General features: G+C 54.8%; 2 protein-coding genes across 3 annotated transcripts; one reads left to right on the forward strand and one right to left on the reverse strand.

Annotated features, from left to right (window-relative positions):
• The first annotated feature begins 858 nt into the window (after positions 1–858).
• Positions 859–5505, forward strand: CD74 (CD74 molecule). Of its 2 annotated transcripts, XM_086758706.1 has the most exons (9): positions 859–986; positions 2407–2582; positions 2694–2785; positions 2878–2931; positions 3166–3261; positions 3510–3600; positions 3987–4175; positions 4565–4653; positions 4879–5505. In XM_086758706.1, the coding sequence occupies exons 1-9, from the start codon at positions 916–918 to the stop codon at positions 4984–4986; spliced, it is 966 nt and encodes a 321-aa protein (XP_086614832.1). In that variant the 5' UTR covers positions 859–915; the 3' UTR covers positions 4987–5505. The 2 variants fall into 2 exon arrangements, with proteins under 2 accessions (XP_086614832.1, XP_086614833.1); XM_086758707.1 differs by lacking the exon at positions 3987–4175.
• Positions 5506–6121: 616 nt separating this feature from the next.
• Positions 6122–26492, reverse strand: TCOF1 (treacle ribosome biogenesis factor 1). Its single transcript, XM_086758705.1, has 18 exons — positions 26380–26492; positions 25690–25745; positions 23052–23194; positions 22245–22351; positions 21624–21966; positions 20709–20800; positions 19994–20218; positions 19091–19360; positions 14640–14814; positions 14362–14504; positions 12292–12466; positions 11563–11811; positions 11224–11312; positions 10285–10513; positions 8669–9193; positions 7993–8093; positions 7417–7453; positions 6122–6957 (listed from the first exon to the last, which is right to left on the reverse strand). Exons 1-17 carry the CDS (start codon positions 26488–26490, stop codon positions 7421–7423), a joined length of 3066 nt encoding a protein of 1021 aa, XP_086614831.1. The 5' UTR covers positions 26491–26492; the 3' UTR covers positions 6122–6957; positions 7417–7420.
• Positions 26493–27550: the final 1058 nt, after the last annotated feature.

Below are 27550 nucleotides of genomic sequence, written 5' to 3' on the forward strand. Positions count from 1 at the left end.
AAGGCCAAGCCCTGCCGCGCAGCGCTGGCATCGGGGATGTGCTGCCTGGGGTCCTTGTATAAAATAACCTAAAATCAGCATTCTGGGGTGGATGGCCGCACTTCCCCCATGGGGGGCTGTGGGGTGGACCTGTGCTTTGGGGGTCACCTACCTTGCGTGGGGGCTGCTTGGCCTTTCCCGGGTTTGGGTCAGGGTCTTCTCACACACTCAGCCCCTCGAAGCTGCTGCAGGCAGGGCGAGAGGGAGGGGTCCTGCAAGGAGAGGGGGTTGAAGACACTTGGTGGTCCTTTAGTCGTTACCCCCCTCAGCCCGAGCAGTGCTGGCCAAGCACCCCCACCCAGGAGGGTCCAAAGTGACCCTCGATGTGGGGTTTGGGCCAAAGTGCAGCTTTTCCCCAGCAGTGAAGGTGAGTGAGGAGGGGTGTACCCTGAGGCTGTGCCCCCCGGAGGGTCCTGCTCAGCCTTCAGGGTGGGGAGCTCTCCCCATGGCACCCCAACTCCCCATCCCACCTCCACACCCCACTTCTCACATCCTGTACCCCATACCCCATCTCCTGCCCCTCACCCAGGGGTACCAGAGCCTCCAGACCCACAGCACCAGGTATCACCAGCCCGGGTGTCATCAGCCTGGGTGTCGTGACCTGTCCGTGGCTGTGGGGTGGGAAGCGACGCCCCGCGAAGTGGCCGCGATGCTCGTGGGCGAGCCCAGCATCATTTCTGGATCGGAGACCTGCCGAGCAGAGCTCTGCCTGGCAACAGGTGATGAAGGTGCCAGCAGCCAATGGGGCTTTTAATTTTTTTTTTTTTGGCCCCCCCCCCCCCCCGGAGGTGGCAGGACAGGGTGGAGACCCGGGGGGTATTTCCAGCAGCGGCCCTCGGGGTGCTCAGTGCTCGTTGGGGTGCCGAGAGCGGAGCCATGGCCGAGGAGCAGCGGGACCTCATCTCCGACCGCGGCAGCGGGGTGGTCAGCATGGGGAACACCCAGAGGTGCCACTGCTGGGGACACGGGGGTGTGGGGACCGGGGGGCACTGGGAGGGCGAAGCGGGGATGTGGGGCAGGGAGGGCATTGTGTGGCCGTGGGGGTAGAAAGGGATACACGTGGGCCAAGGGGGCACAGAGTGGCTACGGGGCAGGAGGCGGGGGTCACACTGTGGGACACTTTTGACCAAGGGGGCCATGATGTGGCTGTGGGATGGAAGGGGCACAGAGGGGGTCAAGGGGGTCATGGTGTCTCTGGGGTGGATGGGGGCACGGCATGGGTATGGGGTGGGTAGGCTCACGGTGTGGCTGTGGGGCAGATGAGGCACGGCACGTCTGTGGGGCAGAGTGGTTCAGATCGTGGCTCTAGGGTGGATGGGGGCACAGCACGGCCATGGGGCAGGCAGGCTCAAGGGGTGGCTGTGGGGCAGAGGGGGGACAGCATGGCTATGGGGCAGGCAGGCTGATGATGTGGCTATGGGGCAGAGGATGGCTATGGGGCAGGTGGGGGCACAGCACGGACCCAGGGCCCAGCCAGCTTTGTAAGGCCACCTCTTGCATCCCAACCAGCCCCCATCACCCAACCCCCTTAGGAGGCGGCGGGGGGGCGGGGGGGGGGGGAGGGAAAGGACACTTCCAGCCAATCAGAAGCCAGGGAGCTCTGAAATCATCAGTCACCAGGCAGACATCCGCGCAGCGAGCCCGGCTCTGGACATTGCCTGCAGCGGCAGCCGGGCAGCACCCATGGGTGCCCCCAGCCCGTCGGGCAGCGGGGGCAGGTGGCGGCTCCCTGGGGTGTGACTGCACCCCCGCCGTGCTCTGTCCGCCCCGGCGGGGCAGGATCCGGCCTGGGGAAGCCCTGGCAGCAGAGCGAGCGCCTGCGTGGTGCTTGTCTTCACCTTCCCTTGGCACCCCAGCGCGGTGGCAGCTCTGCGACACCCGGCCTGCCTGCGTGCTGCCTGCGTGCTGCCCACGCGCTCGGCGTGCTTTTTGCACAAAAGTCTAAAAATTAGGTGCAGTCCAGCGTCCCGTGGGATGCATCCTCTGCCCTCCCAGGGACCAGCAAGGCTTTAGGCGGCTTCATCATACAGCAAAAAGTGATGCCCGGAGCGCTGCTGTGCCCCAAAAATCCCTTGGCAGCCCCCTGTGTGCCCACATGCTCCTCGGGTACCCCTCCCGTGCCTCCCCCCCTACCCTCGCCCCCGCAGTGGGTTTCGGTTCCCCCCGTGACCTTCATGCTGAGATTTCACTTCCGCACGCCGCGACACGGAGAATTTGCATTTGTCTGGCTGTAAACCCCCCGGGAGGGGGAGCGTATGGGGCGGCGCGGGCTGCAGGAGGGGGTTTTGGGGGGCAGCGATGGCAGGGTGTGGGTTCCGTCTCGTGCTGCCGGTGGCTGGGGCTGATGTCCCTCTCCGCGCCCCACAGGTCTGCGTTGGGCCGCAAAGCCGCCTTCTCCACGCTCTCCATCCTGGTGGCCCTGCTGATCGCCGGCCAGGCTGTCACCATCTACTTCGTCTATCAGCAGAGTGGGCAGATCAGCAAGCTGACCAAGACCTCCCAGACCCTGCAGCTGGAGGCACTGCAGTGGAAGCTGCCCGCCAGTCAGTAGCCCCACAGGCACCAGCGTGGTGGTGGGGGTGGCCAGGAAAAGGGGACGGGTACCCCTTGGACCACCCAACTCCATGCCCCTCACGCTTCTCCTTCCTCGGCAGGTGCCAGGCCGGCGAACAAGATGAAGATGACCATGGTGAACAGACCCCTGGCCGTGAAGGTCCTGCCTCTTGCCCCCTCTGTAGGCAACATGGTAAGAGATGCCCGTGGCTGCTTGGCGCTGCTGCCGTCGGGGCTCGCTGCCAGCCCTCGTGCTCACGCTGCCCCTTTGCCTTTTCTCTTCAGGACACGGCCCCTGCTAGCAACAAAACTGAGGACCAAGTGAAGCACCTGCTGCTGGTAAGGTTCCCCACTCCGCTACGGAGCCTGTAGCTGCCCCCTGAGCTGCAGGAGGCACTGGGACCCTCTGCTTCCAGCTCGCTGTCTCTTGGCTGGGTCTGGGGTCTCTTGGGGTGCTCAGAGCTGGTGGGAGCTCCTGGCTTCCTGCAATGTCCATCTGCCTGACATAAGCAGAGCTTCATCCCCTCACCTCGTTTTTCTTTGCCCTCTCTCACCACGCTGGTCACTCTGCAGCAAGCAGACCCCAGGAAGATGTTTCCAGAGCTGAAGGACAACCTGATGGACAACCTGAAGCGCCTGAAGAAGACCATGAATGATGCAGACTGGAAGGTCAGTGCTTGCTGCCATCCTACTCTTCCCCTTGTGAAAGCACTCAGCGCTGGGGAGGGACTGGGGTGTCCCCACCTGGAAAAGCAGAGTCCTGCTTGAGCCAGGCTTGGGTTACTCCCACCCTATGGGAGGTGGTGGTGGTGGTGCTCACAACCTTCCTTGGCTCGAGCTGGAGCTTGCGGCACTGCTGCCCCATGGTGCACCCGCCCCTGTGCCGCTGGTTAACGTGCTGGTTCCCCTTGTTGCAGTCCTTTGAGTCCTGGATGCACAAGTGGCTGCTGTTTGAAATGGCCAAGAACCCCAAGCCAGATGACAGCAAGGCGATCCCAGCAGAGAAAGGTATCGGGGCTGGGGGGCTGCTCGGCTGGGGAGGGTGGGGACTGGCCCTTCGGGAGCAACCAGCTCCCAGGAGGTGCCAGCACGGGGCATCCCAAAGGCAATCGACCCCTCCACCCCCTGACCGGTCATGGACCCCTTCTTCCTGTGGTGTCCCGTGGGGAACCTCTGGTTGATGGGCATTTGGGATGAGCAAACATCTGAAAAGCTGGAGCACCACACCAAATCCTCCGTCCTTGGCTCGCCCAAGGGCTTTAGAAAGCTCACCAGGGCGGGCTTGTTCACCTTTTCTAGTTAATTTAGCTGCTTTTGGATAAAAAGTTCCCGCTGAGGCAGCAGAAGGGCCCGGGGGGGCTCACGGTGTCTCCCCTTTGTTTTTATTGCCCTAGTGCAAACTAAGTGCCAGGCGGAGGCCAATGCTAGGGGCGTCCGGCCGGGTCACTTCCACCCGCAGTGCGATGAGAACGGCGACTACCAGCCCAAGCAGTGCAATGCCAGCACGGGCTACTGCTGGTGCTCCTACAGAAATGGCACCAAGATTGAGGGCACTGACACTCGGGAAGAGCTGGACTGCCCTGGTAGGTCCCTGGGGAAGAATGAGCAGCACGCATGGATGCTGCCCCCCCCCCCATTTTGCTTGGGATTAGGGAAGAAGAGAGCTGCCAGGGAGAGGAGGGTGCCCAAGCTGTAGAGACGCCCTCACCCATCTTCGGTGCCAGCATGTAAAGGATGGAGGGGACCCTAAAAACTGCAGCCCTCCTTGGGTAGTTACAGCGACAGCAGAGGCACGCAGTTGAGGTTTTCCATGAGCCCCCAAACCTGTGGTTGAGGTCGAGGTTTTCCAGGTTTGCCCCCAAACCTGTGGCACATGGGTGGGTGCAGGCTCTCCCTTGCTGCCCTCAGAAGGGTGGGGATGATGTAACAACCACAGGGGTCCAGCATCCACGTTCCTGCCCTCCCTCCGCAGATCCCGCCCCCACCGAGCAGGAGGAGATGATCTTCTCTGGCGTGGACATGCTCAGAGAGGGTGCGAAGAAAGGCAAGAGGCCAAGGGCTGTGGTGGGGCTGGGCGTGTTGGGGAAAAGGCCTTGGGGCTGGGGCAGGGGAGGTGGGGGGGAGCTGAGGGAGGCACAGGTCCAGCCCCGAGAGCCACAGCAGCACAAAAGCTCTGCCAGGTGGAGGATGGCAAGGGAGGTGGCAAAAGCAGGCGGGACCTTGGGAGGTCCTGCCGCCATCTTACTGACTCCTTCCTCTTTCCCCCACCACAGCGCTGTAGAAGAGGATGCCAGTGGATGGATGCCTGTCCCCTCTTCAGCATCCCGGCTGCACGTTTTATTTTTTAGCTCTATTTCCTTTCTGCTCTTACATTGCTTTCCTGAGACGATTTAACAGTGGCCACCCCTGCGCACTCCCGTCCCCCGAGGCATCGATCGCGACCCTTCCTCTGCCACAGGGCACCAGACGGGGCCGAGCCCCCACCAGGATCGGTGCTAGAGCCGGTGTTCCCTCAGAGGGAGGGTAAAGCAGGCTGGAAACAGATTTCAAGGATGTTGGACCCACAGCCCTGTTCCCTTTTGCTAACGGGCATCCCCTAGCAGCAGGCGCAGAGCTCACCCCTGCTAAAGAGCAGCCACTAATGCTTTCTTACACTGAACGAACATTAAAAGCAGCAAAACAACCTTCACCAGCTTCTTAACTGACCCCTGAAGGTTTAGATTATTAGATTCGAGGGGATTTTTGTGGAGTGCTCAGTTTTGTAGATAGATGCTCACCAGGCAGGAGAAGAGCTGCAGCAGCAGGTAACAGCGGGTAGAGGACCCTGGCATCAGAGTGGCTTCTAATTTTTCTGAATATATCTGATAGTTCCTTTATAAATGACCTCACAAGCTAATTATTTCAAATAAACTTTCAAATAAGAAAGCCTTGTAAGCAACTCCAGCAGGGCAGTGCTTGCCAACGGTTTGCAGCTGCCCTAGGTTAAAAATAAATAAATCTTAAGGAAAAAAAAAAGGAAAAAAAAAATCACGCTCAGACTTCTGTGCCCCTACCCGGGATCAAATATATTCCTTGGTACTTTCCTGGCCCGTTGCTTGTTCAGTCTCCCCTGCACCCCAGCATGGCCCAGGAGGCTGAAGCCACCTTTGAGTCGCAAGGTTTGGGGAGCAGAGAGCAGCCCCCCCCACACCAGAGCCATGTCCCTCCTGCACCCGGGCTGCGCAGGTGGGAGGGTGGCAGCTGGAGAGCTCTGCCGTTGCCAGCAGAGCCTGAAGCCAGGCTGCACAGCAGCTTCATGGCCTGGGAGGGAGGAGCACAAGAGGATCCGGTCCCTTTTTCCCCTCACCTGCTCAATCCCTGGGCCGGGAATGAAGTGAGGAAGTCAGCAAAAGGCCCGGGGTAGCAGCCACAGGCCGGGTCTGCACAGGGTCATGCACAAACCCACTCTCAGTACCTGCCCCTACGCAGCATTTTAGTCCTGAAAAAAACACAAACCCATGCTAGAAGAACATCCAGCTTGAAGCAGAGGAACAACAGCATCTGCTCTTCCTTGGGGAGCAGGCAGAAAGCAATTAATTTTTCCCCAGAGGGTGAAGCGGTGCCTATGAACCTGGGTGGAAGCTGAGCTCTGCCCTCCCACCTGCAACGTTCTCCAGAGACAGGAGAACTCTGTCTCAGAGACAGGAGGCTCAGCCCCAGCGCCAGCCCTGCTTCCCTGGCCTGGGTTTGGTCCCCGAACCACAGGGCTTTTCACCTCCCTTGAAAGCAGCTGAAGCAAAATCTCACTGTTTTTTTTTTTTATTTTGTATTCCATAAAAAAACCCCACAAAAAATTACACCGCCTTGGCCGAGAACAGCTGCTGGACACAGCTGTTCAGTGCAACTCCAGGGACACAATAATCACCGCTGTCAGTGTTAGAATAAAAAGTAAACCCAAGAGCTTTCTTCCATAGTAGCAAAAGGACTGACACCACAAATCACAGAAGGGGAAGGGAAAAAAAAAAGTCAAAGTTTCTCTTAAAAATATAGCTCTGTGATGAGAAAGAGAAAGACATGGCTGGGTGTCAACTAGGAGAAAAGCAGTTTATGCAAGCTGGCTCTTCTCTGGTCAAACTGCCTCTTGCAGTTCAGTTCTTGTGCAACAGGCAAGCCGTCAAGAGAGGCAATAAACAGGTCTCTGGGCCCCAGCAGGGCAGGAGGAGGCAGAAAGTTACACTGCTCTGCTCTAAAAGTCACAGTTAAAAGAAGTTATAAATTATTATTAAAAAAAAAAAAAAAAAGAGTTGGAATTCTCCTGACGAGCTTCCTTTTCCTCTCTTCTGTTTGATCTTCACCCATAAATTCTTAATCACAGGGATGTGGTACCTTTGGGGAGAGGAGTTAAGAGTTAGGGATGGGGAGGAGGAGAACAGCCTTAAAGCTGAGCAGAGCAGGGGCAGAGTCCTCTGGTGCACTTCCAGGTGGCTACAACATCACCATCTAATCCACCTCACTTTTCCAAGCTCCCTGTGGTCAGCAGGGACAGACAGGCACTGCCAGAGGCCACTTATCTCTGCTGATGACAGAGGACAGCAACGTCCAGGCTGGACATCCAGTTCTCGGCAGCTAAAGAGTTGAGGTCAAACACATCCAGAGAAGCCAGCACGCTGCTGCATGACTTTCCTTACACAGCTCCACTCCCTGGCCCTCTAATCTAAGGCCAGGCTGACTCAGTGAGCATTTAGAGGGGACATTGTCTTCCCAAGATTGGCCCAAGAGTAATGAATTTCGCCAAGGTTACCGCCGTTCAGAGGTACCAACTGATAGTCCCCACAGGCCATGTACCTTCTCACAATCCTTCAGGCTCAGCTGTTTTCTTCTTCTAAAAAGAAAAGGGTGAAAAATAAATTAGTATCATCTGCACCACAAACATGAAGGACCCAGCAAAGCCACAGAGGCTTCTTGGCTACCATCTCTTCAGGGACATATCCATTACAAGAAACACCCTATAGTCTCCCTCTGACCCCCTTCCTAGCCCTTGGGATGGGATGCAGTAGCCTACCAAGCCCTCAGGACCTCCAGTTTCTGCTCAAAACATCTAGATGAACAGACTGCTGAAGAAAATCACTTACTCCTTGGGGCAGGTGTCTGCCACCAAAAGGGCCCCTGGGTTTGACCCTTCCAGGGAAATGGATCTCTCCTGGAGGAGTGGTACAGGAACAAGCCCTTCTTCAAGCCACTCCAATCCCAATCAACCAAAGGTTAGGGTGTCTCAAGGTCAGCCCCAATCAACTGCGGCCTCCTCTGTATTGCCAGCAAGGCTCTGCTCCTCTCCAGCCTGGCACGCTGCAGGGATGAGCATCACAGCCACGGTTCAGACAGCTCTCCCTATGGCACCCCACCCCAGGGTCTTGCACATACCTTCTTCTTCTTCTTATGGACGTCAGCAGAGCCATCTGCTATCGGCTCCCCTTCTGAAGACACCTTTTTGCTGCTCTTCTTTTCTTTTCCAGTCTTTTTTTCTGGGAGAGGGAAAGAAAATACAACTAAGAGAGGGACTCGGATATTGGAGCCTCTGAGATGGAGTACAGAGCGGAAGGAGCATCTCCAGTTGAAGTTTTTGATCGCAACCAAACCTGAGCAAGCTTTCCAGAGCAGTAACTGGCTGAGGGCAGAGCCCTGCTGCAAGGCAGCTATCCCCAGTGCTGTTTCTCCAGTACCTCTGGAGGCAGAATGGTTTGATCCCATCATCCATGCACATGTGTGGGCAGAATTACCACCCTCCTCTTTCTCCAGAGGTTTGAAAGCAGCAGTAACAGTCCTGAGCCAAATCTCTTGAATGAGCTGCTCACCACGCTGCAGCCCAGACACTGCTCAGGCAGGGTCAGGAAGGGGCACTGTTGCCCCACGGGGAAAAGCAGCGGCTGACACAGCAGATGACAGCACAGATTTCAAGGCTGATCTCTTTTTAAAGAGGCTGGCAGCAAGGGGTCACGTTCAGGAAGCTCTGACTAACACAAAGCCCTGCGCATGTGAATGCTGGGCTTCCTCTGCCATGCCCACAGCATGCTGGGGACCTTCTATGAGGGATGCTTACTTTTAGCCATTTTTTTCTTTTCCTTGCTGCCTGGCAACTTCTCCGGTTCACCAGCTGCTTTCTTCTTTTTCTTTTTGGGTACTTCTTCATTAGCTTGCCCTTTCCGCTTCTTCTCCTTGGGCTGCCCAACAGCCCCATCCTCTCCTGGCAGTTTCCGCTTCTGAGATGTTTTCTGCTTCTTATTCTCTTTGTCCTTGCTCTTAGACGTTTTCACAGCCTTGTCTGCTGTGGAGGAAGATTTCTTCTTTTCCTTCTTTTCTTTTTTCTCCTTTTTCTTCTTCTTCTTCTCCTTCTCTTCCACCCCTTCCAGTGTTTGCACTGTAGGAGCTTTGGCAGCAGCAGTCACCTCAGTTTCGCTCCCCGAGCTTGACTCCTGTGCCTCTTTTGCCCCAACATCATTCTCTTTCACAGCCAGGGCTTTCTTGACTGGGGAAGGTTTGGGGCTGGCATGATCTGGCTCCAGTTTTTCTGCTACCTTCTCTTTGTTGGAGTCTCTTGTGGCTTCCTGCCCTGGAAGGGTGTTTTCTGCAGAAACAATGACAACAGAGAAAACAACTCAAGGGAGCATTCGTTACATAGACCACAGAGTTACTGGAGGATGGAAACACGCATGAGTTTGAAGAGGAGCATCTGGTTCTCCCTCAAACACAAAGCCTGCTGGCCACGCCAACTACAGCAGAGCCTCAGTCTGAGACCAAGTATCTGACAAGGGAAGTGGGTGACAACAGCCACAACAGCTTTGGCCACATGCACGGAGAACAGGGACTACGCTGATCTGTAGCACAAGATGGGTGAGCACAGGTAGAGCGGTCCTTCCCCAGAGCACCACCCCCAGTAAGCCAGGGGGTTTTCCGAGGTGGAGGGGGTATCCACACTACCACATTTAACCATCACCAACGGCCTATCCTCCAGCACATGGGCCTTCTTGAACCTATATATGGTTCTGACCTCCTCAAGAGCCCTTTGCACAACTTAACATGTTCCAGAGGCCCAGAAACTGATTTGAGCCTCCAGAGTAGACCAGAGCTCACAGCCAGACCAGAGCTCATCTGAAGGTGCTAGGGTCACAGAGCAGAAACAGCTTCCAGCTCAGAGTTTTACAATCTGCCAACTAACCAGGGCAACAGGGAAATGGCAGGACACTTTTTTCTCCACAGATCTCCCCACTTGCTTTCCTTCCTCTGCCCTCCAGGCACGCTACAGAGCCCAGAAAGACCAAGGGGAGGCACGAATACCAGCACTGTAGAACAGATGTTCTTCAGCCAGTGTTTAAACATTCCCTAGGAACCAGCACTACTGCAGCACACCAATGCAGTGGGCATAGGTTTTAGGAAGAGCCCTACCTACTCTCATTAATTGCATTAATTATTACAGTTAAAGAAGAATTTGGAAAAGTTAAAGGCACAGAGCCTCGCAAGCCAGCCAGGAGGGGCATTCAAGAAGAGGGCAGTGTCATGGCCAGGAGAAGCCAGCAGACGGCAGCAGCACTACACACTACTGGGCTCTGCCGTGGAGACATGCTGGGAACAAGGCCTCGTCCCAGTGTCACCCTCCAGTGTCAGAACAGCTTTGCTCCTGGGCCAAGCAGGTTCCTGACCCTACCAAAGGAGACCCACCTGCTTTGTGGTTTGCAGCCACCTGGTCGATGTCTGTATCAGAGTCGCTGCTGTCACTGCTGGAGCTGTCAGCTGGGGCTGCTTTCACAGAGGCCTTGGTGAGGGAGTTTGCAGCAGCCACAGCCGCTTTTCCTTGCCCTGCTTTGCCTAGAGGCTTGGGGGGAACCGTCTTTGGTGTCTGGGGTGTTGCTAGGGTCCTGGAGAGGCCCAAATAGCCTGTGAGGAGAGACTGAAACAGCACAGACACACTGAGGAGTCACAGCACGGCAGCCACCCACACCACAGACGTGCCTCTGCTGCTATTGCCCTGTACTCCAAGTGAATGACCCACCTCTGGCCACCCGCAGAGATCCCGCTCTGCTCAGGCAGCCCTGCAGAGAGGCCAAGGCTGCCAGGAGAGGGGGCCAGCAGGGACAGATGCTGGCAGAGTTTACAGCAGCAAGAGCTGTCGGTGAGAGGGTCTCCTCTTTGTTCTCACCCAGTAAAGCGGGCTTGGGGGAGGCTCCTGGCCATCAGCACGCAGCCACGCACAGCTAATGCACTGCAGATGTGCTGCACGCCCTGCACGTTACTTACAAAGGGAAATTAATGGTTTGGACACAGCTTCAGTTACAAATAAAAGTGGGGGAAAAAATCCTGCTGCTATTAGTGCTGTGCACTCCTGGTTTAACCCTTGCAAGGCACTACCTCCTGTCCCTTTGCCTGCAGAAGACACCATGAGCCCTGGACCCAAGGCCTGGCTGCCTGGGGAAGCATTCCAGGTTCAAAAGCCTCTCTGGCCCCACCAGAAAGCCCTGCTCACAGCACTGCACTGGGGAGCCCCCTCTTCTGTGCTGGCAAATCCACTCAGCACCCCGTTCACTATGGCTGAGGATTCAATTATCTCCATCCTATTTATGAGCCAGTTGCAAGACTGCCCAGCCTGCTCAGGTACCGTACCTGTGATGCTCCCTCCTCCTCCTCCTCACTGGACTCCGAGGAAGAGCTGTGGGCTGGCTGGGTCCCTCCTGGTTTCTGCAGCGAGCCTGCTGGAGGAGGAGAGTTCATCCCATTAAACCCACCACTGCCAGCTGGGGCGGAGCTCACCTACCCAGCACAGTTACTGCCACCAAAGGGCCTTCTGCCTCCCAAGAAAGGGGAGTGCTCTGCCAAGCTGGAGAGGAGGAACCCCTCTCCAACCTCTACGTGAAGGTGACACACCTCTCACGGGATAACAAAACGCTGTCCCCACCCTGGCCTGGCCAGCAGCACTGACTGCATCTTCTTGGGAGAACTGACCAGGTTTGGGGGGCTGCTTTGGCGGCTCCTCCTCATCGCTGTCTGAGGAACTGCTACTGTCCGAGGTCTCCTCTGCCCGGGTGGGCGGCGCAGCCTGGCTCAGCCGTGCGTCCTGCGCTGGCTGCAGGCCTGGATTCCTTGACTTCGCGGTGGGACTTCCCAGGAGCGAAGCAGCCTGCGGGGCGGTAGTGTTGGCTGGAGGAGCCTTTCCCAAAGGAACCGTTTGGTTTACGCAAGGAGGAGGAGGAGGGGCCTAGGGAGAGGAAGACAAAACATATCTGGAGTCACTGCTCATGCCCATGAACTATAAGAAGCAGCCCAGAGTAGGTGGGTTTGGACCACCTCAGCCCTTCTCCAGCTGTACTGCTCCAGATCATGCCAAGGCTGAACTCATGAACCTCTCATGTGGGGCACAGACTCCCATCTCCCCACATGAAGCAGGCAGCGGCGGCCAAGAAGACAACTCCTGACTGTACAGCACACTGCTATCACAAAGAAACCTGCCAGCCAGCTGAGAGGGAGGAACAGCAAAGGTACCAGGGCTGCCCTCTGCTCATCTGCCTCACATCACAGTGTGATAACAGTGGTTAAAACAGAGGAGGCCCCCCTCTCCCCTCCTCCACAAACACACTCCCTCAGCTGGGGACACTGCACCAACCTCAGACTCCAGCACACCCACCTGCCCACTCTCCCCAGGGAAGCTCCCCACTTTAGTCTCCTCCATCATTACCTCTCCTACCAGCACATCCCGCTCTGAGGAATCGCTACTCGAGCTCTCGGACACTCTGCTAACCGGAGGGACGGCAGGCGCTTTTACCCCCTTCCCCGAAGGCAGCGTGGCATTAGCCTTGGCAGCCACCGCGCTGGAAACCTTGGTTGCTTTGACGTTCTGCTGGAACAGACTCTAAAATAGGTAAGAAAGAAAATCAGGACAGAGCACAACGTGGAGGGAAAAGAAACAGAAGTATACAGCAATCTGCCACTAATTCCTGAGCCCTTCCATCATTTTTAGCACAGTACCAAGGCCCTTTTTTGTCCCTTTACAGGCCAGCTCTGTCTCCTACGAGCCTCTGAGCAGAGCCAGGAGCAGAAGCGATGGCCAGCACCCTGGGAGTGCCTGAAGCATTACCTCAGTGTCCCAAAGGCACCCATCCCAAGGGCAGGGAGGCAAAATGTGATGTGCTTGCAGGCTGTGAGATCCCTACCCACTGCAGCACCAGCAAGACTGCAGTTGCGAACGCTACTTGGCAAAGCAGGCACTTGGACTGCAGGGTGTCTCCTACAGTCTCAAAAAAAAAAAATCACACATTGAGAGTTAATTGGCAACAGAGATAAAGCAAAGACACCAACCACAGGGCAAATTTGCCTACAGGTCCACAAGCAAGCCACAGATTAGAGAGCAAATTAACAAGGAGCAATTTTGTTGCCTCACATTTGAAACCTTCCATCAAACTAAACGTAAGAGGGATTAAAAATAGAAGAGCCAGCAGCACAGAAATCAGACACTGACATCAGGTCCAAGACACAAATGCCAGCAGAGGAGGGAGCAGGAGCGATGAAGGAGTGCTCAGCCTCCTGGTTTGTGTTACAAACGAGGCTACGTGAGCAGCCCCCCTTCTCCAGATTTCTGACAAGCTGGGCCTTTGTGGGCTGACATTTCCCTCACACAACATCTGGCCTTCAGAAAAGAAGGCAACGCTCCACCATGCAGAGAGCTGCCAATCCGACGTGAGCTCTCAGCCGTCTTGCACAAAGCTCAAGTTACAGCAACTGCGTTATTTTATACAATCTCGGTACTATAAACACGCTTTAATCAAGGACTGTTCAGGCTGGCTGCCTGCCCACCAGCTGGGAGGAGACAACCATTCCACTGGTCACAGCATCAGGCCAACATGGGGAAGGTTTCCTTGAGTGCACGTAAGCCCCCTCTCTCCCAGCAAGGGTGCTGGCCAAACAGGGGACTTGTATGTGCGGGAGAAGCAGCGCACTTGGCCACTAAGCCCCTGGGCTCAGAGCATCAGCCAAGCCACCACCACAAAGGAATGGCAGCCACATTCCTCAGTCAAGGCTTCTTCACATCATTTCTTTCTCAGGCTTAAACTGCAGCAGAGGTGCAGAGGCACCCAAGTCAGCTTCACACCAACGCAGCTCAGCCACAGCCCTGTGGGACTGGTATGGAAACATGAAGAGACTCAGGTGACAGAGCTGGGATTGGCTCCATGACACTCAGCAGTGTCTCTGCACAGATATGGGGGACACCTCCCTGCTCCAAGACAGGGGTCCGGCTCCTCCAGCTGAAAGGCAGCAGGACCGCTGTGCTACTCTTCAGGGCAGATCCAGCCTCCCAGGGCTTGTGGAGGGGCAGTCCAGAGAGCTCCAGCCGCACCCTGCACCCAGGGGTTTGGAAGGAAACAGGGGGCGGTTGCCTTGGAGCTACCCAGTTCATGGAAGAAGCCTGCAAGAAGTTGGCTGCTTTTCCAGTCTGATTCCCTGGAGTAGGGCAAAGGGTACAGAGTCCCAGAGAAGGTCTGGGCTCATGTGTCTACTCACGTTCCTGTCAAAACATTCACACCCTCCACTGCTCTCACATACTGCAAGCTTGCTGCAGCCGAGACGTGCACTCGGAGGTGGGGTCAGGGAGACCCAGGGACACTGCCAAGTAAAACCCATCCAGCCAACTGGAGGGCTCCTCTCCGCACTGCTCATCACCCACCCAACTACCACATCACAAGTCCTGAGACCTCCCGAGGGTGTAGGGCTAACAGCATCCACACCCAGCCACCATCAGCAGCTCCCTACCTGCGAAGAGGGGACTATCTCCTCCTCTGAATCTGACTCCTCGCTGGAATCATCACTGCTGTCCACAGGTGGAGGGGCTGGCACTGGTGCTGGAGCCGGTGCCTTCTTCACATTTGTTGGCTGGGCCACAGCACTGGTTTTCACTGCAGGAAAAGTGTAAGAAAGAGTTGCTCTCCAGAGTAGGAGCTATCACAACAGGCTGGGCTGTTCTACCTGCAGGGGAGAGAAGGAAACCCGTGAGGATGCAGGTGAGGGATCTTGGCCACTTCGAGACTTACCAGCTTGTGGAAGCTGCGTCTGTGCTGCGGGGGACTCCTCTTCACTGTCAGAGGAATCACTGCTCCCACTTTCTGAGGCCTGGCTTTTCAAGGTGCTTCCCGCTGCTTTTTCAGACGATCCAGCTTTAGCAGTCTGGCTCAGGTTGGGAACAGGCCCAGGCTGTTCTGTTAACCTCTTAACGAAACAGAAACACAGGCCCAGAAATGTGGCATTAGTACAGGTGTTGTTTAGGAGTTTAAGTGCAGTTTCAGTTCAGGCTGGGTTTTGTTTTACCCTATCACAGCTGTAACTAACACTCACTGTATCCTTGGCACGTCAAGACTGGAAGGGGCTTCAGTTACTGCCTGGACTGAGCTGCTGAAGAGACATCACTGCATTTAGCAACAAGCTTTTGACAGGAAGCCCAAGCGTGTTTTACCGCACACGCACGCAGGGATAATAGCACTCATAACAGCAATTCCTTACTGAGGCTGTGATACCAGCTGGACAGGAGCCTGAGGGCAGGAGAAGCACCGCAACCCCGAGATCCCTGTTCCAAGGAAGCCTCTTATTTAAGCACAACCTCCTCCCAGCTTGAGGAATCACTTAGAAGCTGGGAAGCCTGGTGTCAAAACAATTGCAAGATTCAGAGACAGTATCAAAAGCTGCTACATCCTCGGTGCTGCTGGAGACCTCGGCGTAGACACAAGGCAGAAACAAGCATTTGGTAACACAGAGGGCAGGCAGAGACAGACTAGGACCCAAGATGCCATCGAGCACCTTGGAAACTGATCTCTCAGCAGGTTTAAGAATCTAGAAACAGAAAAACCCTGTAACTCACTTGGGCTGTGCCTTTCTACAGCACCCATCAACGCTCTGACGTCCCTGGACAGGCCACAGGCCACTGCCCCCAGCAAGCAGTGTGTCAGTGCTAGGAAGTCACAGTTACAGCAGCACCAGATACACAACTGCCAGGTGAGATGATCTCTTCCTGGCCCCTCTCCCAGCTTGGAGAAGGCGGCTGCAGACATTCCTCCTGCGCTGCTGCTGAAGGCTAGTGGCGGCAGAGGAAGCGCTTGCTGAGAGATTTGGCAACTTCAGCGCTCACAGATATTCTCCAGGCTCGCAGTGCTCCGCGCCCACTCAGTTTACTCCACTCATCGCTCATCTCCGGGCTGCTCTGCCAAAGAGCACATCATGCTCGCCAGGGCAGGCAGACCCCGTCCAACTCACATGTGACGACAGCCTGCTTCAGCGCTCTGTCTGCAGGCCCCCCGCAAGGTGAGAGAGACTCCTGCCCGGCTGCACAGCCCCTGCTACCCCCCTTTCCCAGCCCCTACCACGCTGCTAAGGCAGGAATACCCTCTCAGCCCGCAGCGGAGGACTTGAGCAGCGCCAGCTCACCTGGGGGCTGCTCCTGGCCAGCAGTCAAGAGCACCAACCCAGCAGCCTCCTGGGAGGATGGATCTTACCATGCTTCCTGGCACAGCCCCACAGAGGGCTGCCACTGGGGCAGTGTTTATCATCTCCAAGCCAAACACTAAACAGACAACAGCATCTGCATGTTTATCCCATTACAGAACAGCTCTCTGAACAAGCCAAGCACATTTTGACTCTGCTTAGAGAAACAGAAACCTCCACAAGCACTTCGGGGTGGGGGAGGAGAGGGGACTGCAAACCTCACTTGTCTGTTTTGTTGTGATAGCAGTGAGTCACTATCTCCAGGAGAGAGGCCAGATTTGCCGTGCTGAAGAGAGAGAACCACTCAAAGCAGACACAAGAATTCACACGCTCTACTTGAATGCGCTAGCTTCTTTCCCTCTCATCCCAAGCACTGCGATGCAAAAGAAGAGCCTACCAAGATCAGACCTAACTTGCTCACTTCTAAGACCTTCATAGAAACAGGAGCAGCTTCTCCTCCTGCTCGGATGCACGGCACAAGCGCTGCTTCGTTTTCTAACTTAGCAAGAGATTGGGCAAGAGCTGCTATACAGAGGCATCCTGACACAGACAGAACACAACAGCATCCACAGAGAAAACACCATAAGCCTCGGGACTTCTCAGATCTTCCTAGGAGGAGGTGAAGGTCCCTCCATCCACCTCATCTTGGTCACTGCCAGACAGCTGACAGCACCACGTCCTACGGTGTGGCCTCCAGCGGGATCAGGCCAGCAGTGTGGCTGACTTACACCCAGGGAGCAGGGTAACACAGGCAGAGAGCTTCTGACAACTTTGAATCACAGGTACCGAAGTAACTCAGAGGAGGAAAATAATTCAAAAGGAAACAATTTTTCCTGCTCCTTCTCCAGCCCCCAAACCAGGAGCTGCCTGTGGCTCAGTACAAGTGTGATGACTCAGCTCCCGCACAACCCATCTGCCACTCTGCTGGGCCTATTTGCATCACGCAGCCCTGCATGACAGGAGGGGGAAACAACGCCGAGCCACGTGCGCTGAGCACGCTGTAACAATCACACTCCATTGCTGCTTGTGCACCATGGAAGCACTACCGGTGTATCAGGACTGAGACCAATACCTCAGCAAAGGGAGGACTGCTGCCTGCAGTGGAGCCAGAACAGGATTCAGGGAGGGAGAAAAGACCAAGACCCTCCACCGCTTGGGAGATCTGGCCTCTCCCTACAGCACCTGTGGTCCCAGATAAAAACTTGCAGGTACAAATTCTACCAGTGCAGCCTGCACAGGTTTTCCGGGGATGCTGAAGGAAGACACAGGTTCCCACATGCGTGCATGTGCATTTCATGCCCAGTCCTGGTAAGAAGAAGCCAAAGTCTGTCCATAGAGGGCTCGCGCACCATCTTTGGCCCAAAACATCCAGAAAAGCAGAAGCAGAGAAGAATTAGCAGTTCCAAAAGAAACGCAGCTCACGGCATCTTTAAGGTCAATGCAGACTGTCCCCCGCCACCATCCTTCCCCCCCAAAATATGCAAACACCTTGTCAACTTCTTTGACTAAATATTCTTGAGTCTTCAGGGGTAAACATACCAATTAAGCAGTTCAATTTAGGCATGATGTTCATTTTAATTGTGCTAATCCACCCCCACAAGGAAAGATGAAGCAGCTTCCAACGCTCTGTATCTGTTTGGATCTTGCACAGAAGCCAGAGGAAGTTGCAGGATACAGTAAGTCAGTGGTTAGCATATGCCCAAGTAGCAGATGGTGAGGATGAGCTAAGAAGAGTTTGACTGGGAGGACAGGACTGTGGACGCAGCTAAGCCTAATGGTTTATCTTCAGGCTTCACTCGTGGTCTCTGCCTGTAGGCTACTAACATGGGAAGGAACAGCCTGTTTGGCAAAAATAGAGCTTCCTCGATGACAAGTTCTTCCTTGCTGACTGTGGCTGTTGAGGGGTAATCACCAGTTTGCAAGAGGGGAGATGTGGAAGTGGTTAAATAGCCTTGGCAAGATGGCTACATGCTGGTGCCAGCTTCAAATCAACACTGGGAGGAAAGAAACTTAGCCCAGCATGTCCTTTACCTACAACCCTGCTAGAATGGACGCGTCTCAGTAGTTTTACAGTGAGACCCCATGGCACAGCTATCAGAATAGCTGCTCCTGCCACCCAGAACTAAATCTTCACAAATAATCATGCAGGAAGGGAGCAGCACAGAGCCAACTGTTGGAGATGCGTCCCCCTCCACCCACCTTAGCAGACCAAGGCTATAAAGACAAAAATGCAGAGCCTCTCCGGCTCCTGCCTGTCACTAGCAAAAGGACGTGTTGACAAAGAGCCTCCTTGCAAGGACACGTGCGGCTCTGCCCCCGGCTTCCCTTCCTCCCTAGCAGATAATAGCTGCCATCTCCAAAACGCTGCTTTCAGGGCACTTTGCAAAGATCCTTGCAGCTCAGAGTCAATGCAGAAGGTCTCCATAGAATGGGCCTAAGGATGCTCTCAGGAACGGATTTACCTCCCTACAGCCACCTGAGTCCAAGCCCAGCGCGAGTCCACGGTCCTTCTCACAAGAGATGTCTAAACAAAGCGTCACAGGAGAGCCAAGACCATGCCATCTGCAACCCTGCACACAAGGCCCGCTCCAGAAGGACAAGGCACCAGTGAAGCGAATCAGTTGGAATCAACACCAGAACAGGCTTCCTAGAGAGATGGTCAATGCCGCAAGCCCGTCAGTGTTTAAGAGGCATCTGGACAATGCCCTTAATAACATGATTTGAATTCTGGTCAGCCCTGAACTGGTTAGGGAGTCGGACTAGATGATCACTGTAGGTCCCTTCCACTGAAATATTCTAAATAGCTTAGCTCCCACCCTTCTCTGGTATGGCTGGTGAGAAGAGTTAGGCTATACTTGATTTCAGGTAGGAAGAAAGATCATCTTCTCTGAGGGACTGAGATACAACATGTTACTGGTGTTTCAAGATCATCAGCAGTAGCATTTAAGGGCTAAACAATTGTCTTGCATATCCCATCCCTTGGCACCAAGCTGAATGCGGGATCACCTACCTTCTGGCTGACAGGCACAGGGAGATCCTCTTCCTCACTCCCTGAGGAGTCAGAGCTCTCCGCTGGCTTCGTACTTTCAGCAGGCTTCGCAGGAGCAGCAGTCCTTCCCAGTGTGGGTTTGGCCTGCTTTGGCGCTGCCGGTTTTGGTGCTGGTTTCCCTTGGGACAGTGGAAGTGTTTTTGCTGGAGCTGCTTTGCCAGAGAGTGATGCTGCTGGTGTAGGTTTCACTGGGGACTGGATGGCCTGGGAGGATTTTGGAGGTGGCTTTGTCTGGACAAGACAAGAACAGAATGAAAAAAAGGCAAATCCCAGAGCAACCTAACCCATGTTCTCAGACTAACCAATGGAAGAGATTTCAGAGCCCCCTGGGAAAGGTAAATGCCGCACAAAGATCAGCAACTGGCAGGACACAAGGCATCCTTTCATCTAGCTGTGCTGGGACAGTCTCCCAAGATGAGAAAGCAAGACCAGACATTCTTCTTCAGCCTGCTGATACTACCAGTCCCCTCCAGTGAGGTACACTGCAGCACTTTGCACTCTCCACAGCAGGGAAGCTAAGCTGCCCTACAGTTTGACAAATTAAGACACCATTTATAGCAACTTATAGCTGAGAGGCAAATTCAGCCACAACAATTTGCCTCTTTGGGTGGGAAAACAATTGCTTTTTTTTTTTTTCTATTTAAAAGTACTGAAGAATTTTTTTTTTTAATTTAAGAAAGGCACAATGGTTTGATTAAAGCTCAGAGCAAAGACACTGACGTGCCTTTAAACATCCCATGCCTCTCTCCTCCCACCCCCAACATAACTTTCCTATACACTACAGGCATTTACAAAATTTTCTTTTCACTGCAATTCCTAGCACTAGAGAGGTGTGCAAGGAGAGAGAGTCTTGGACAGACGCACTTGGGTTACTGATGGCGGTTCCTCATCTTCGCTGTCTGAAGAGTCGCTGCTCTCTGACGTGTCATCGGGCTTTGCAGCCCCAGGAACCGTTGTGGACGTGGGTTTGGCCTGGTTTGGTGCCGCTGCTGTTTGCTTCACTGCATTCTTCTTAAGGGACAGTGAAGTAGCAGGTGTACTTTTCGCAGGCACTGCATTAACCTGCACTGTTTTCACAGCTGGTTTTGCCTGGGAACAGGGGGAACAAAAGGGAACAAGACCATCAGGTAACATCTCACAAAAAACCAGTTGAGAGCTGCAGCTGCACGGAATCCATTTTAAAGGCAGCCGCCTTGCTAACTCTGACCAGGATAGGCTTGTTCAGACCCACAGGCTGTGGAGTATCTGAAGCAAACTGCTTCCTTCACAGACTGCCTGAACAGCCTCCATTCCTTGTGCATTTCTCATGTCCATGGAGCTGTACACCAATCACCTCTTAGAGATCAAAGGAGCTCCCTTTGCTTCAGGCACTGGGAGAAACTGGGATGGAACAGCTGATGCTGGCAGGAGTTAGCGGGGCTCTCAGCCACACAGCGTGTTTCTCTGGCCCTGGGTTTGGAGATCTCAAACGCTCAGGGAAGGGGGTGTTGTCAGAATACAGCATTGCAGCATCTCCTCTCTCCTTCAGGGGAAGGGAAGCGACTTCCTAGAGATAAGGAGCCTGGGTTGGAGAGGTTACCTGGACCGCTGGAGCTGCAAGCTCCTCCTCGGATGTCTCATCACTTGATTCCTCACTGCTGCTCTCAGCGGCCCCAGCTGCCTGCTTCAGCTCTGAAACACAAGCAAGGAGATGTCACAGCTGTTGCCTGCTCTGAGCTCCCAAAGCACGATGCTAATGTGGCTTTTGAAGTCAGGAAAACAAAACAAGCCCCAGAGAGGGCTAAGGGGATCTGCAGGGAAGAGGGCCTAGCACTGCTGAAAGCATCGGTGGCCCACTGAGAACAGCTTTTCCAGACAAACACCGGCCCACAAACACCGCTGCTGAGCGCAAGCAGAGATGGGAAATCCTTCCTGGCCACCCTCTGACCCTACAGGGAGCTGCCCAGCCACATATAGCTCCCTGCCGGGGCACCCAGCCTGGCTGGACCTCACTGGGAACAGAGCCAAGGGAAGGATAATTTTCAGAGCTTCTACGATCTATTCCTCACTCCCTGCCCAAAAACATACACACTTCAAAGCAGTAAGAGATTTCCCTAAAGACTTCAAAACGCAAAAGCAATCACTTTGCAATTGGGAACAAAGAGAAGATGCTCCAGTGTCTCTCCAAAAAGCCGAAAGCATCTACAGTGTTAGTACTGCATCTCCTCCAGATATGCTATGCTGTCATTTCCAATCTCGTAGTGCTGGGTGCTGCCAGACAGACATCTTAGCACAGAATCTGCTGCTTGAAATGGGAGCAAGCACGCTGGATTCATCCCACAGAGCTTCGGAGCTGGCTGCTTTGCAGTATTCTCACAGCCTCCCCAAGGAACAAGCATCGCTCTGAGCTTTCCAGCAAGAGAGCTGAAAAGAACACGCTGAAGGCAGAGCTCAGACCGCATCTGCAGCAAAGCTGGAGCACATGTGCATTCACCCCACCCCACAGGCTCCTTACCCACTTTGGGTGCTGGGGCCTTCACAGTCGGAGTCTCTTTTTCCTCTTCACTCTCTGATGAGGAGCTGCTGCTGGAGCTTTCTGGTGCTTTGGTCGTTACTGGTGCTTTGCTTTGACCTATTTTGGCCACAGCTGTTGCAGCATGTTCAGGCTTCCCAGGACCGGGCAGTTTCTGCCCAGGCTTGGCCGGAGCGGCAGATGCAGCTGGCGTATTGGGCTGCTGCTTATTTGAGACCACAGTCCTGTTCGCAGCAGTCACTGCTGCTTTGCCTGCTGGGGCAGCGGCTTTGTTAGGAGAATGCAAGGAGTTGGTCGCTTTGCTACTCACCACAGCTGGTGTCACCTACAGGAAATAAAAAGAAATGAGAAGGCTATAGACAGGCGAGGGGATAAACTGGACACAACATACCTCAAACAGCAATCTGGCAGCTGGGCGAGTCAGAGCTCTTTAGGGAAGCACTTGGGGGACAGATATCCAAGAGAAGGCTTAGGCCAGCATAAGAGGGTCATTTAAATATTAACTCTATCCCAGCTCACACTCCTATACATGCCAAGGAGTCTGAGACAGTCCTGGCCTCAGAGCACTATCAGCCTTCAAAGCCAAGAGAAGTACCGCCTTACCGTGACTGCACCTTTTCCAGCTGGTGTCTCCTCTTCTGATGAGGAGTCGTCATCTTCACTGCTTTCTACATTCACTCCTGAGTTCGTGGCCAGGGAAAGGCTGGCTGCTGCACAGGAGAGCGCCACAGAGAAATCATGTGAGCCGCTCGCATGAAGATGGCCTCTGCTCCGCAGGAAGGCCCCACCTTCACACCTGTCTGAACACCTCTGCCGCTACCCTTGCGACAGACAAGCGCTTTGCTCCTCCACCCCATCCTTCTTCCCATCACCAAGACAAGGAACCTGCCAAGATCTGCATCTTCCCAAGGGCTGGCCTACAGCAGATGAGACTGAGCCAAAATGTATCAGACACATGGGTGTTTATTAGATTAGGCAAGCCAATGCCTCCCACACCAGCTGCAGCATGGATCTATCCCCACCTCAGAAGGCACTGGTCTTCCAGACAAACTAATAAATCCTTCCTTCATCCATGAAACAGGCCTGCCCTTGCTGGCCCAACAGACATCTGGGACCAACTAGAAGGTGCTCCACAGTGGGCAGCGTTAAGTTCTCAAGGCTTCATCCAAGTGAGAACACCCATCCCTTCCCAATGAATCATAACAGGTTTTTTCTAGCTTCAGCAGACATCTGTGTTCCTCAGAAACGCCACATGAGAAGAGGGTGCTAAATTAGTTGTTCTACTTTTCTAAGAGCACAAGAGAATAGCCATCACTTTACAAGCATTCTGTCTAGCCAAAAAAGTTGGGCTGCTCCTACACAACCCTCCAATCCTCCCTGGCATTGACGAAGTAGATGTGAGACTCCTACCGTTTGCAGCTTTTGCCTTCTCTTTTTCATCCTCTTCTTTCTCTGAGCTCTCGGAGCTGCTCACAGGATCAGGAACTCTGATCTTTTCTGGGATGGCTGGCTCCTCATCACTCACCTTTCTTCTCCTGGAATTCGAGGGAGTTCTGAGGGAACAGAATTTGTGTCAAAATGGGGGGGAAAATCTTTAAAAAGAACAAATATGAATACTTGACAATCCAAACACTCTCAGGTCAGGCTCAAGCCAAGTCATTCCTCTATAGCTTCTAAGGGGATGGGAGAAATACTTCTCTGACTTGCAACGGACATCTCCAGTTCTCCTCAGGCAACTCCTGAGAACATATCCCTGCAATATGCAGAGGAGATACTGAACAGAGACACTTTCTGTGTCCTAGGCAGAATCGTCCTTACTTTAGCAGAGAAGTAAAAACATACACGGCCAGGCTGCTGCTTATCACAGAGCAAAGGCATGCTGCTGAACAAATTCTGCCTCCAGGAGGTAGCTACAGCTGGACAGTCAATAAATGTAGTCCCAGGCTCAGGGCAGGGATCCCCGAGCAGGTCTTGGTATTGCACAAGGCCAGGAGAAGTGAATCTAAAGGCTGCAAGAGCCACCTGAACTTTGGCACACAGGCCAAAAGGAGATAAAAGTCAGGCTGCAGCAAGATTTAAGAAAGGAAGTGGCTGAACCTACAGAAGATGTGTTGAAAGAAGGTGAGGAAGAGCCCATAGATGGGCATTAAACACTTAAGCTGCTCAATTGTGTCAAAACATCATGCTGGAGAAAACGTCTCCAGACTCTGAATCCTACTTGTATCACAACAGATGATGTGGCTAAAGTTATCTTTACTTCTGAAACTAAAACACAGGCAATGCATTTACTTTACTACAGAGATACTATTGACTAGGCACACGTCTGTGCGATTCACACATGCGATACTTCTAAGCCCTGAGACACACAGTTATCAGAGGCAAACTCCCCACTTTTGTGCCAGTTTAGCTTATTTTATTTGTTAATCTGACTTAAAACTAAGATTAGTTTAGCAATTTGGTCAGTAAAGATTGTGTTATTTTATTTATTATACTACAATTATACTACATTTTAGTAGCGTGGCTGTAACAGCAGTTTTGCAAGCAGGCTAGGCTGAAGGCACATTTGCTATTCCAAAGCCCTGTTAACCACTCAAATAATCCTTTTAATAAAATAACAGGGCAAGCCACAGAGGCAGCTACGATTCTCCAATAGCTCAGGGATACGTGGGGGGAAAACAGCAGCGCCCGCAGGAGCTGGTCCTACAGCAGCCCGGAGCATTTGAGGGCTGCAGAGCTCCAGCTGCTTCTCTGGCTGAGCTGGTCCAGCTTCCCCCTGCACCCAGGCACCCTTCCGCCCCATCCGAGCATCCTCAGGGACTAAATGCAGCCCTGCAGGGAGGGCACTCTTAAATAATTGCAAATCTCAACTGTTAACTTCACTTGGTAAGAGTTTCTGAAGGAGAGCATCAAGGAAGGCCTCAGCTTGAGGGGTCAGAGCCGCAGCACAGCCAGAGGAAAAGCATTTTCAGGCCAGCAGCCTATGAAGTGACAAGAGGTGAGAATCACACCTCACCCACGTGAGAGCATTCCAGCCAGGCAGGGTATTAAAAAGGAATTAAAAGCGATGCCAGTGCCCTGTTGCCCTCCAAGCTTTACCAGCAGTACTGCCTGGAAGGGTTTGCAGTAGCACCCGGGCTAACTTGCACAGAGAAAGGTCACCATCAGCACCCAAGAGAGCAATAAATTGCTAGCGGGAGGAACCGCACGCCGGCTCCTACACCGCTACATCCTCACCAAGATCCAGTCTTCCTCCTGCTCAAGCAAGAAAACCACAGAGACACAAGAGCAAGAACTGAGGCAGCACCAAGGCAGGAGGTGTTGCAGCAGAAGACACCTTCGAAGCAAACACCCTCTTCCTGAGGCTGCTGGCACGGCCGCGCTGAGGAGCATCTTCGCTCCAGCGTTCCTCAATGCCAGCACAAAAGCCCAGTTCCGCTCACGACCTGATAACCTGGCTGCCACCAGGCCCCGCTCTGCAGCGCTGCGCGCCAGCATCAAACCGCGCCACAGACTGCGGTACCCCGTGGAACAACCACACGGCAGGGCATCGGGCTGAACGCGTGAGGGCTTGAAAAGACAGGCTGAAGCCAAGAGACTTCCTCCGAGTCAGAAGATATATGATTTATGCCAAAGTTCTAAGTTCCTCTAAGAGCCTCAGCATTTCAACATCTGCTCAAACTCTCTGGTTTTGAGTCCGTACTCCTGCAAAGCACCTAGCTCTAAAAAGAAAGTGAAACAGACCTGGGGAAAGTATTTTTTGCCAGTAAAGCATGACTCTGAGCCCCGCAACACTTCAGTATTAACCTCAACAGGCAAGACCAGCACCAGCTTCTCAAAACTAGAACAACAACTTATCTCCAAGCTCAGGAAATCTTAAACCTTTAACACCTGAAACCAGAGGCTAGGAGGAAAGCCTGCTGAGCACAGTTATCATCGGAAACACCCTGACAGCGGGAAATTCCGGCAAATAATGATCACACATGCCGTGCAGCCTGGCCGTTAACACGGCCTGGAAGCTATTTGATAGTCATTTCCTCCTTCAGCTTACCTTTCCCAGTGGGTAAAGATGTCCTCGAGAGAGGTCACAAGAGAAGGGAGCAGTTTCTGTGAAAGCAGAGGGAACACAAGTCAGGCATCGGCCCCGTTTCGGGACGCAGTCACCAGACAGGAGAACCAGAGAAGGCAGAGGCCCCTCTAGGAATCCCCAGGAAACCGGGAACGTGTCCCCCCCCGGCACACACGGCCCCGGTAAAGCTCCCCCGCGTCGCCTCGCCTCGCCTCACCTCGCCCAGGGCTGCCTCCTCCCCGCAGCAACACGTGCTCGGGAAGCAGTTGCCCCGGGGACGGGATTGCTTTATCCGGCGAGCTGCCGGTCTTAGCCCTTCTCCCCGGCCGGCTCGGGGCCGGGCCAGCCCGCGGGAACCGGGGTTGGGCGGGGGGGGTGGGGGGGGGGTAGGACACGACACCCACTCGAGACTGGGCCAACACGTGGGTCCAGCGTGGGCCGGCATGGCGCTGCGGGCCGGCGTGGCTCCACGGGCCCACGGCGGGTCCGGCACCCCCAGCGCGGGCCCGGCGGGCGGTGAGGGAGCAAGGTGGAGCGGGCCCGGCGGGTGCTCCGGGGCCGAGGCCCGTGCTCCGGGGCCGACCCTTCCTCCCCGCCCCCCCCCCGCCCCAACACCCCCGGGGCCCGGCGGCCTCCACTCCCTGCCCCCGCCCGGTCCCGGCTGCCCGTTACCTGCCCGATCTGCGCCTGAAGCTCGCGGGCCGCCCGGGCGTAGCCGCCGCGGAGCAGGTGCTGGTGGATGAGGGCGAGCAGCTCCCGCCCCCCGCGGCCGTCCGCCGCCATGGCGCCGCCCGCTCGGCGCAGCCCCGGGACACCGCGTGCCGCGCCGCCGACACGTCACATCCGCTTCCGCCGCGGGGCCCTCTGGGAAATGGAGTGCGCGGAGCGGGTTGGGGGGCGACGCAAGACTTCATGGCGGGGTCCGGCCTGGGCCTGGGCCCCGTTCAGCAGCCGCCGGTGGGCGATGGGGGCGAAGAGGGAGGCAGAGAGGAGGAGCGGCCTGGGCGGTGGGCAGGGCGGTGATTATTTCAGCAACATCCGCTCAATTTTCCAGCTGTGAAGGCGGAGGCCTCGCTCCTGCAGCGCTCCGGCGCTGAATCCTCAGGGTTGAGGGAGCGCTGGGTGGACATTAAAGTGCTCTGAGGAGCTGCTCAGGCATTTTTTGGAGGCTAAAATAAACAGTGAGAGGGAAGAAGGAGCTCCTGATGCAGAGCAGCTGTTGGAGAGGGGCCGTACAGCAGAGGGGCCACCCTGTTACCACCTCCCCCCTCGTCCCCCTGCTCCGCGCTGATACTTTCCAGGAAAAATCTGGCTCCCTTCACTCTGGCAGAGGTTTATTTTTGGAAGGTTTAATAATGTCCGTGGTGCGCCTGTCGCTCACTCAAAATACAGACCCTTTATTTGTATTTATAGGCAAGATTAAATATAAAACTGGCTGGGCTCCAGCTGGCTCCCACACCAAACGTCTTTGACAGCAGCACCATCCAAAGCCGTAAGCCGCTGGCCAGGTGGCAGTTTTACAGCTCCTGTAAATGAAACGCAGCCCTGGCTGGTCCTTTCTGGGGCTGAGCTCCCCCTGCACAAACAGGCATTGACGCTCGGCGTAAACGTGGCCGCGGCACACGCCGCGACAGGGTGGCTGGCCCGGGACGCTGTCCCAGCGCGACTGCCGCTGCTCTGAGACAACCCGGGGTGCGAGGTCCGATCGGCCAGTGGCCTGGATTTGGGACCCGAGGCTCCTAACCGGAGAGGAAGAGCCAGATAAAAGCATCCCGGGGCAGAAGGGTGTCTCCAGGGGAGGCTGTGGACCGGGGCTGAGCAGACCGAGGCAGCCTGGGGCAGA

Source organism: Chlamydotis macqueenii, chromosome 14, assembly GCF_036417535.1.
Source record: "Chlamydotis macqueenii isolate bChlMac1 chromosome 14, bChlMac1.mat, whole genome shotgun sequence".
NCBI lineage: Eukaryota > Metazoa > Chordata > Aves > Otidiformes > Otididae > Chlamydotis > Chlamydotis macqueenii.

Excerpts from the sequence above, each read along its gene's own strand:
- CD74 (XM_086758706.1), top strand. The coding sequence starts at position 916 with ATGGCCGAGGAGCAGCGGGACCTCATCTCCGACCGCGGCAGCGGGGTG. Across the intron at positions 2,932-3,165 it reads AAGTGAAGCACCTGCTGCTG|CAAGCAGACCCCAGGAAGAT; the intron begins GTAAGGTTCCCC and ends GTCACTCTGCAG. Across the intron at positions 4,176-4,564 it reads GGAAGAGCTGGACTGCCCTG|ATCCCGCCCCCACCGAGCAG; the intron begins GTAGGTCCCTGG and ends CTCCCTCCGCAG.
- TCOF1 (XM_086758705.1), bottom strand. The coding sequence starts at position 26,490 with ATGGCGGCGGACGGCCGCGGGGGGCGGGAGCTGCTCGCCCTCATCCAC. Across the intron at positions 20,801-21,623 it reads GGCCCCAGCACCCAAAGTGG|AGCTGAAGCAGGCAGCTGGG; the intron begins GTAAGGAGCCTG and ends CTTGTGTTTCAG. Across the intron at positions 19,361-19,993 it reads AACCGCCATCAGTAACCCAA|ACAAAGCCACCTCCAAAATC; the intron begins GTGCGTCTGTCC and ends TGTCTTGTCCAG.